At 50.1% G+C, this 9,828-nt stretch overlaps 1 protein-coding gene and 2 long non-coding RNA genes across 3 annotated transcripts in view; 2 read left to right on the top strand and 1 right to left on the bottom strand.

Moving 5' to 3' along the window:
- Positions 1-421: 421 nt before the first annotated feature.
- Positions 422-9,828, bottom strand: part of LOC127465553 (RNA-binding protein FUS-like) — a gene marked incomplete at its 3' end in the record, with an annotated part of 30,403 nt that continues 20,996 nt past the window's right edge. The window contains 7 exon segments of the mRNA XM_051776057.1: positions 422-509; positions 511-580; positions 1,444-1,466; positions 1,468-1,562; positions 4,039-4,058; positions 4,060-4,135; positions 9,116-9,245. Of these exon segments, the coding sequence (XP_051632017.1) occupies positions 422-509; positions 511-580; positions 1,444-1,466; positions 1,468-1,562; positions 4,039-4,058; positions 4,060-4,135; positions 9,116-9,245 (502 nt within the window).
- Positions 4,385-5,230, top strand: LOC127465552 (uncharacterized). Its single transcript, XR_007902266.1, has 3 exons — positions 4,385-4,513; positions 4,875-4,907; positions 5,118-5,230. It is a non-coding gene; the product is annotated as an uncharacterized LOC127465552 (long non-coding RNA).
- Positions 5,669-9,044, top strand: LOC127465546 (uncharacterized). The gene is made up of 5 exons (XR_007902260.1): positions 5,669-5,747; positions 6,147-6,242; positions 6,494-6,648; positions 8,448-8,690; positions 8,942-9,044. It is a non-coding gene; the product is annotated as an uncharacterized LOC127465546 (long non-coding RNA).

Raw genomic sequence — 9,828 nt, 5'->3', positions numbered from 1 at the left:
CCATTTAGTAGCCCCCCTTACCCATGTGGTTGCCCCCGCCCCACTGGTAGCCCCCCTCAGTGTTTGGTAGCCCTCCTTACCCATGTGGTTGCCTCCCCCCTTTGGTAGCCCCCCTTACCCATGTGGTTGCCCCCCCCCATTTAGTAGCCCCCCTTACCCATGTGGTTGCCCCCCCCCCCCCCGTTTAGTAGCCCCCCTTCCCCCCATGGTTGCCCCCCCAGCCCCGGTAGCCCCCCTCAGTGTTTGGTAGCCCCCCTTACCCATGTGGTTGCCCCCCCCCCCCCGTTTAGTAGCCCCCCTTCCCCCCGTGGCTGCCCCCCCAGCCCCGGTAGCCCCCCTCAGTGTTTGGTAGCCCCCCTTCCCCCCGTGGTTGCCCCCCCAGCCCCGGTAGCCCCCCTCAGTGTTCGGTAGCCCCCCTTACCCATGTGGTTGCCGCCGCCGCCCCCTCGGCCGCCCCCCCCGGGGTACTTTCCGCCGCCCCCGCCCATGTGAGGGGCCCCCCCCGGGCCCCCCCTCGGGTTTGGGGGCCTTGCACTGGTTGCACTCGTTGCGCCACGAGAAGTTCATGTTCTCGCAGGCCCTGAAAGTGACGTCATCGATGACGTCATCGTGACGTCACAGCAGAGGGGACACGCCCCCGGCTCGCCCAGGCCCCTCCCAGTTCCTCCCAGTATCACCCAGTGACTCCCAGTTCCTCCCAGTCTCATCCCAATTTATCTCAGTCCCCTCCCAGTTTATCCCAATCCCCTCCCCAGTTTCTTCCAGGCCCCTCCCAGTTCCTCCCAGTATCACCCAGTCACTCCCAGTCCCCTCCCAGTTCCTCCCAGTATCACCCAGTCACTCCCAGTCCCCTCCCAGTTCCTCCCAGTATGACCCAGTCACTCCCACTTCCTCCCAGTCCCACCTCGGTTCCTCCCCAGTCCCTCCCAGTTCCTCCCAGTCCCACCTCAGTCCCTTCCAATCTCCTCCCAGTTCATCCCAGTCCCCTCCCAGTTTATCCCAGTGTCCAGTTTATCCCAATCCCCTCCCCAGTTCCTCCCAGTCCCTCACAATCCCCTCCCAGTTTATCCCAGTCCCCTCCCCCAGTTCCTTCCCAATTCCCTCCAGTCCCTCCCAGTCCCTCCCAGTCCCTCCCAGTCCCCTCCCCAGTTCATCCCAGTCCCTCCCAGTTTACCCCAGTCCCCTCCCCAGTTTCTTCCCAATCCCCTCCCAGTTTATCCCAATCCCCTCCCAGTATCACCCAGCGATTCCCAGTCCCCTCCCAGTCCCCTCCCAGTCCCTCCCAGTCCCCTTCCCAGTCCCCTCCCAGTGCCCCCCAATCCCGTCCCAGTCCCCCCCAATCCCCTCCCAGTCCCTCCCAGTCCTCTCCCAGTCCCCCCCAATCCCCTCCCAGTCCCTCCCAGTCCCTCCCAGTCCCTCCCAGTCCCCCCCAGTGCCACTCACGGGTTGGGACACTTCCAGTCCCCCCGCTCTCTGCTGTCCCCCTCCCCCGCTGTTGAAGCCCCCCCGGCCCCCTCCGGACCCTCCGGAGCCGCCTCCGAACCCTCCGCGGCCCATCGGCCCTGCAAGGGGAATTTGGGGTCAAAAAGGGCCTTTTTGGGTCAAAAACGTCAATTTTGGGGGGAAAAGGGTCTTTTGGGGGTCAAAAAGGGTCTTTTGGGGTTAAAAAGGGCCTTTATGGGGCCGGGACCCCCCCCAAAACCTCCCAGTTTTTTAGGGGTCCTCTGATCCCATTTTTTGGGTGTCTCTGATCCCATTTTTTAGGAGATCTCTCCCCAATTTTTGGGGGAGTCTCTCCCCCCATTTTTGGGGTCTCTCCTCCCAATTTTTGGGGTGTCCCTGCTCCCATTTTTGGGGTCCCTTTCCCCATTTTTGGGGTCCCTGATCCCATTTTCGGGGGTCCCTGATCCCATTTTTGGTGTCCCTGATCCCATTTTTGGTGTCCCTGATCCCATTTTTGGTGTCCCTGCTCCCATTTTTGGGTCCCTTTCCCCAATTTTTAGGGTCTCTCCCCCCATTTTTGGGGTCCCTGATCCCATTTTTGGTGTCCCTCATCCCATTTTCGGGGGTCCCTGCTCCCATTTTTTGGGTCCCTGCTCCCATTTTCGGAGTCTCTGATCCCAATTTTTAGGTGTCTCTGATCCCATTTTTTAGGAGATCTCTCCCAATTTTTGGGGGACTCTCTCCCAATTTTTTTTGGGGTCTCTGATCCCATTTTTGGGGTCTCTAATCCCAATTTTTTAGGGGTCTCTGATCCCAATTTTTGAGGGTCTCTGGTCCCATTTTTGGAGTCTCTGACCCCATTTTTAGGGGTTTCTGATCCCAATTTTTGGGGTCTCTGATCCCAATTTTTAGGGGTCTCTGACCCCATTTTTAGGGGTCTCTGCTCCCATTTTTAGGGGTCTCTGATCCCATTTTTTGGGAGATCTCTCCCAATTTTTTTGGGGTCTCTCCCCCCGTTTTTGGTGTCTCTGATCCCATTTTTAAGTATCTCTGATCCCAATTTTTAGGTGTCTCTGATCCCAATTTTTGGGTGTCCCTGATCCCATTTTTGGTGTCCCTGCCCCCATTTTTTGGTCCCCTTTCCCCAATTTTTGGGGGAGTCTCTCCCAATTTTTTTGGGGTCTCTCCCCCCATTTTTGGGGTCCCTGCTCCCATTTTCGGGGTCCCTGATCCCATTTTTTGGGTCCCTGATCCCATTTTTGGGTCCCTGATCCCATTTTTTGGGTCCCTGATCCCATTTTTGGGTCCCTTTCCCCCATTTTTTGGATCCCTTTCCCCATTTTTTGGATCCCTTTCCCCATTTTTGAGGTCTCTCCCCCCATTTTTGGGGTCTCTCCCCCCATTTTAGTGTCCCTGATCCCATTTTTGGTGTCCCTGATCCCATTTTCAGTGTCCCTGATCCCATTTTTTGGGTCCCTTTCCCCCATTTTTGGGTCCCTTTCCCCATTTTTGGGGTCTCTAATCCCAATTTTTGGGTCCCTTTCTCCCATTTTCGGGGTCCCTGATCCCATTTTTTGGGTCCCTGATCCCATTTTGGGGTCTCTGATCCCATTTTTGGGGTCCCTTTCCCCATTTTCGGTGTCCCTGATCCCATTTTCGGTGTCTCTGATCCCATTTTCGGGGTCCCTGATCCCATTTTCGGGGTCCCTGATCCCATTTTTTGGGTCCCTGATCCCATTTTTGGGTCCCTTTCCACATTTTTGGGTCCCTTTCCCCATTTTTGGGGTCCCTGATCCCATTTTGGGGTCTCTCCCCCCAATTTTGGGTCCCTTTCCCCATTTTTTGGTGTCCCTTTCCCCATTTTTGGGGTCCCTGATCCCATTTTTGGGTCCCTTTCCCCAATTTTGGGTCCCTTTCCCCCAATTTTTAGGGTCTCTCCCCCCATTTTTGGTGTCCCTTTCCCCATTTTCGGGGTCCCTGATCCCATTTTTTGGGTCCCTGATCCCATTTTGGGGTCCCTTTCCCCATTTTTGGGGTCCCTTTCCCCATTTTTGGGTCTCTAATCCCATTTTCGGTGTCTCTGATCCCAATTTTTTGTGTCTCTGATCCCATTTTTTGGGAGATCTCTCCCAATTTTTGGGGGAGTCTCTCCCAATTTTTCTGGGGTCTCTGATCCCATTTTTGGGGTCTCTAATCCCAATTTTTAGGTGTCTCTAATCCCAATTTTTAGGTGTCTCTAATCCCAATTTTTAGGTGTCTCTGACTCCCAATTTTTGGGGGAGTCTCTCCCAATTTTTTTGGGGTCTCTCCCCCCCATTTTTGGGGTCCCTTTCCCCAATTTTGGATGTCTCTAATCCCAATTTTTGGATGTCTCTGATCCCATTTTTAAGTATCTCTAATCCCAATTTTTAGGGGTCTCTGATCCCATTTTTTATATCCCTTTCCCCAATTTTGGGTCCGCTTTCCCCAATTTTTGGGGGAGTCTCTCCCAATTTTTTTGGGGTCTCTCCCCCCATTTTTTGGGTCCCTTTCCCCATTTTTTGGGTCCCTTTCCCCATTTTGGGGTCCCCCCCTCCCCAATTTTTGGGGTCTCACCTCCCCGGCCGCGCCCCCCGGCCGCCGCCGCCGCGCGTGAAGTCGGCCCTGCGGGTGGCGAAGGAGACCTTGATGGGGTTCCCCGAGAATTCCTTGCCTGGAAAAAACGGGAATTCCGCCCCAAAATTAACGGGGAAAAGGGGCTGGGGGGGGGGAAGGGATTTGGGGGGAAAAAGGGGATTTTTTTGGGGGGAAAAAGGGGGGTTTTTGGGGGAAAAAGGGGATTTTTGGGGAGGAAAAGGGGATTTTTTGGGGGAAAAGGGGATTTTTTGGGATGGGAAAGGGGGATTTTTGAGGTGGAAAAAGGGATTTTTGAGGTGGAAAAAGGGATTTTTGGGGTGGAAAAGGGGATTTTTTTGGGGAAAAGGGGATTTTTGGGGTGGAAAAAGGGGATTTTTGGGGTGGAAAAAGGGGATTTTTAGGGGGAAAATGGGGTTTTTTGGGGAAAAAAGGGGGTTTTTTGGGATTGGAAAAGGTGATTTTTGGGGTGGAAAAAGGGTTTTTTTTGGGATTGAAAAAGGGGATTTTTGAGCTGGAAAATGGGATTTTTGAGGTGAAAAAGGGGATTTTTGGGGTGGAAAAAGGGGATTTTTGGGATTGGAAAGGGGGATTTTTGAGGTGGAAAAGGGGATTTTTGAGGTGAAAAAGGGGATTTTTGGGGGGAAAAAGGGGATTTTTTGGGGAAAAATGGAGTTTTTGGGGGAAAAAGGGGATTTTTTTGGGGAAAAGGGGATTTTTGGGGGGGAAAAAGGGGAATTTGGGGGGAAAAAAGGGGGTTTTTTGGGGGAAAAAGGGGATTTTTTGGGGTGGGAAATGGGGGGTTTGGGGTTGAAAAGGGGCTTTTTAGGGTGGGAAATGGGATTTTTGGGGTGAAAAAGGGGATTTTTGGGGTGGAAAAGGGGTTTTTTGGGGGAAAAATGGGATTTTTGGGGGAAAAATGGGATTTTTTGGGGGGAAAAGGGGATTTTTTTGGGGAAAATGGGGTTTTTTGGGGAAAAATGGGGATTTTTGGGGTGGAAAAAGGGTTTTTTTTGGGGTGGGAAATGGGGGGTTTGGGGTTGAAAAAGGGGATTTTTGAGGTGAAAAAGGGGATTTTTGGGGGGAAAAGGGGGATTTTCTGGTGGTAAAATGGATTTTTGGGGTGAAAATAGGGATTTTTGAGGTAAAAAAGGGGATTTTGGGGGAAAAAAGGAGATTTTTTAGGTGGAAAATGGGATTTTTGGGTGGAAAAGGGGATTTGAGGTGAAAAAGGGGATTTTTGGGGTGGAAAAATGGGATTTTTGGGGTGAAAAGGAGTTTTTTTAGGGGAAAAAGGTGGTTTTTTTGGGGTGGAAAAAGGGGATTTTGGGGGAAAAAGGGGATTTTTTGGGGGAAAAGGGGGATTTTGGGGGGAAAAATGGAGTTTTTGGGGGAAAAAGGGGATTTTTTTGGGGAAAAGGGGATTTTTGGGGTGGGAAATGGGGGGTTTGGGGTTGAAAAGAGGATTTTTAGGGTGGAAAAGGGGATTTTTAGGGGGAAAAAGGGGTTTTTTTGGGGTGGGAATGGGGGGTTTGGGGTGAAAAGGGGATTTTTGAGGTGGAAAAGGGGATTTTTGGGGGTAAAAAATGGGATTTTTGGGGCAAAAAGGAGATTTTTTTGGGGAAAAGGGGGGGTTTTGGGTGGAAAAGGGGATTTTTGGGGTGAAAAAGGTGATTTTTGGGGTGCCAAATGTGATTTTTGGTGTGATAAAGGGGATTTCTGAGGTGAAAAAGCTGATTTTTGAAATGAAAAAGGTGATTTTTGGGGTAGAAAAGGGGATTTCTGAGGTGAAAAAGGTGATTTTTGAGGTGAAAAAGGTGATTTTTGGGGCAAAAAATCAGATTTTTTGGGTGAAAAAGGGGATTTTCGGGGCGCCAAAGGGGTTTTTGGGGGTGCTAAAGATGATTTTTGGGGCGCCAAAGGTGATTTTTGGGGTGGAAAAGGGGAGTTTTGGTGTCCCCACCGTCGAACCAGTCGATGGCCGCCTTGGCCGAGGGGGGTGAAAAGGGGGTTTTTGGGGTGAAAAAAGTGATTTTTGGGGTGCCAAAGGTGACTTTTGGGGCAAAAAAGGTGATTTTTGGGGTAAAAAGGGGTTTTTTGAGGTGAAAAAGGTGATTTTTGGGGTGAAAAAGGTGATTTTTGGGGTGAAAAATCGGATTTTTGGGGTGCCAAAGGGTTTTTTTGAGGTGAAAAAAGTGATTTTTGGGGCGCCAAAGGTGATTTTGGGGGTGCTGAAGGTGATTTTTGAGGTGAAAAGGGTGAATTTTGGTGTCCCCACCGTCGAACCAGTCGATGGCCGCCTTGGCCGAGGGGGGGGAAAAGGGGGTTTTGGGGTGAAAAAAGTGATTTTTGGGGTGCCAAAGGTGACTTTTGGGGTGCCAAAGGTGATTTTTGGGGCAAAAAAGGTGATTTTTGGGGTAAAAAGGGGTTTTTTGAGGTGAAAAAAGTGATTTTTGGGGCGAAAAAGGGGATTTTTGGGGCAAAAAATCAGATTTTTGGGGTAAAAAGGGGTTTTTCGAGGTGAAAAAGGTGATTTTTGGGGCGCCAAAGGGGTTTTTGGGGGTGCTGAAGGTGATTTTTGAGGTGAAAAGGGTGAATTTTGGTGTCCCCACCGTCGAACCAGTCGATGGCCGCCTTGGCCGAGGGGGGGGAAAAGGGGGTTTTGGGGTGAAAAAAGTGATTTTTGGGGTGCCAAAGGTGACTTTTGGGGTGCCAAAGGTGATTTTTGGGGCAAAAAAGGTGATTTTTGGGGCAAAAAAGGTGATTTTTGGGGTAAAAAGGGGTTTTTTGGGGGTGAAAAAGGTGATTTTTGGGGTGAAAAATCGGATTTTTGGGGTGCCAAAGGGTTTTTTTGAGGTGAAAAAAGTGATTTTTGGGGCGAAAAAGGGGATTTTTGGGGCAAAAAATCAGATTTTTGGGGTAAAAAGAGGTTTTTTGGGGGTGAAAAAGGTGATTTTTGGGGTGAAAAAGGGGATTTTTGGGGGCAAAAAATCAGATTTTTGGGGTAAAAAGGGGTTTTTTGGGGGTGAAAAAGGTGATTTTTGGGGCGCCAAAGGGGTTTTTGAGGTGAAAAAGGGGATTTTTGGGGTGAAAAAAGTGATTTTCGGGGCAACAAAGGGGTTTTTTTGAGGTGAAAAAGGTGATTTTGGGGGCGAAAAAGGTGATTTTGGGGTGAAAAATCGGATTTTTGGGGTGCCAAAGGGTTTTTTTGAGGTGAAAAAGGTGATTTTTGGGGCGCCAAAGGGGTTTTTTGAGGTGAAAAAGGCGATTTTTGGGGTGAAAAAGGGGTTTTTGGGGTTCCAAAGATGATTTTTGGGGTGAAAAAGCAGAATTTTGGGTCGAGAAGGGTGTTTTTGGTGTCCCCACCGTCGAACCAGTCGATGGCCGCCTTGGCCGAGGGGGCTGAAAAGGGGATTTTTGGGACGAAAAAGGTGATTTTTGGGGTGAAAAAGGGGATTTCTGAGGTGAAAAAGGGGATTTTTGAGGCGAAAAACATGATTTTTGGGGTGCCAAAGGGTTTTTTGGGATGAATAAGCTGATTTTTGGGGTGAAAAAGGGGATTTTTGGGGCAAAAAATCAGATTTTTGGGGTAAAAAGGGGTTTTTCGAGGTGAAAAAGGTGATTTTTGGGGCGCCAAAGGGGTTTTTGGGGGTGCTGAAGGTGATTTTTGGGTCGAAAAGGGTGAATTTTGGTGTCCCCACCGTCGAACCAGTCGATGGCCGCCTTGGCCGAGGGGGGGGAAAAGGGGGTTTTGGGGTGAAAAAAGTGATTTTTGGGGTGCCAAAGGTGACTTTTGGGGTGCCAAAGGTGATTTTTGGGGCAAAAAAGGTGATTTTTGGGGTAAAAAGGGGTTTTTTGAGGTGAAAAAAGTGATTTTTGGGGTGAAAAAGGTGATTTTTGGGGTGAAAAATCGGATTTTTGGGGTGCCAAAGGGTTTTTTTGAGGTGAAAAAGGCGATTTTTGGGGTGAAAAAGGGGTTTTTGGGGTGCCAAAGGTGATTTTTGGGGTGCCAAAGGTGATTTTTGGGGCAAAAAAGGTGATTTTTGGGGCAAAAAAGGTGATTTTTGGGGTAAAAGGGGGTTTTTTGAGGTGAAAAAGGTGATTTTTGGGGCGAAAAAGGGGATTTTGGGGGCAAAAAATCAGATTTTTGGGGTAAAAAGGGGTTTTTTGGGGGTGAAAAAGGTGATTTTTGGGGCGCCAAAGGGGTTTTTGAGGTGAAAAAGGTGATTTTTGGGGTGAAAAAAGTGATTTTCGGGGCAACAAAGGGGTTTTTTTGAGGTGAAAAAGGTGATTTTGGGGGCGAAAAAGGTGATTTTGGGGGCGAAAAAGGGGTTTTTGGGGGTGCTGAAGGTGATTTTTGGGGTGAAAAAGGGGAATTTTGGGTCGAAAAGGGTGTTTTTGGTGTCCCCACCGTCGAACCAGTCGATGGCCGCCTTGGCCGAGGGGGGTGAAAAGGGGGTTTTTGGGGTGAAAAAAGTGATTTTTGGGGTGCCAAAGGTGATTTTTGGGGCAAAAAAGGTGATTTTTGGGGTAAAAAGGGGTTTTTTGAGGTGAAAAAGGTGATTTTTGGGGTGAAAAAGGTGATTTTTGGGGTGAAAAATCGGATTTTTGGGGTGCCAAAGGGTTTTTTTGAGGTGAAAAAAGTGATTTTTGGGGCGCCAAAGGTGATTTTGGGGGTGCTGAAGGTGATTTTTGGGTCGAAAAGGGTGAATTTTGGTGTCCCCACCGTCGAACCAGTCGATGGCCGCCTTGGCCGAGGGGGGGGAAAAGGGGGTTTTGGGGTGAAAAAAGTGATTTTTGGGGTGCCAAAGGTGACTTTTGGGGTGCCAAAGGTGATTTTTGGGGCAAAAAAGGTGATTTTTGGGGTAAAAAGGGGTTTTTTGAGGTGAAAAAGGTGATTTTTGGGGCGAAAAAGGGGATTTTGGGGGCAAAAAATCAGATTTTTGGGGTAAAAAGGGGTTTTTTGAGGTGAAAAAGGTGATTTTTGGGGCGCCAAAGGGGTTTTTGAGGTGAAAAAGCAGATTTTTGAGGTGAAAAAGGGTGTTTTTGGTGTCCCCACCGTCGAACCAGTCGATGGCCGCCTTGGCCGAGGGCGGGTCGTCGAAGGACACGGTGGCCTCGCCCTTGAGCTTCCCGGTCTCGCGGTCCGTGTACAGGTTGATCATGGGCTGCCCCGTCTTCTTGTTGGTCTGGGACACGGGACAACACGCCAAGGTCATGCCACGGTCACGCCAAGGGTAAAAGGGGGGGCAGGACACAGGAACACAGCAAAGCCATGTGATGACACACCAAGGACTCAAAACGTGCCGAGCACACGCAGTGACACACCCGGGATTCAGAACACACCAAGCACATGTCGTAACATGCCAAGGGCTCAGAACACACCAAGCACAGGTGGAGACATACTCAGGACTCAGAACACACCAAGCACACATGGTAGCACACCCAGGACTGGGAACACGCCAGGCACATGTGCTTACACACCAAGGACATGTGGTGACACCCCAAGGCCACAGGAACACGCCAAGCAAAGGCGACAACATGCCAAGCACACAGAGTGACACACCAAGGACATACAACGACACACCCAGGACTCAGAATGCACCAAGCACAGGTGATAACATGCCAAGCACACGCAGTGACACACCAAGGGCTCAGAACACGCCAGGGCCACAGGGACACACCAAAGACATGTGGTGACACACCAAGGACTCAAACACACACTAAGAACACGCGGTGACACACCAAGGACCCCGAACACGCCAAGGACTC

This window comes from Manacus candei, unplaced genomic scaffold, assembly GCF_025592945.1.
Source record: "Manacus candei isolate 608988 ecotype Guabito, Panama unplaced genomic scaffold, ASM2559294v1 h1tg000426l, whole genome shotgun sequence".
Classification (NCBI taxonomy): Eukaryota; Metazoa; Chordata; class Aves; order Passeriformes; family Pipridae; genus Manacus; species Manacus candei.
This window is presented reverse-complemented; position numbering and strand designations above follow the sequence as displayed.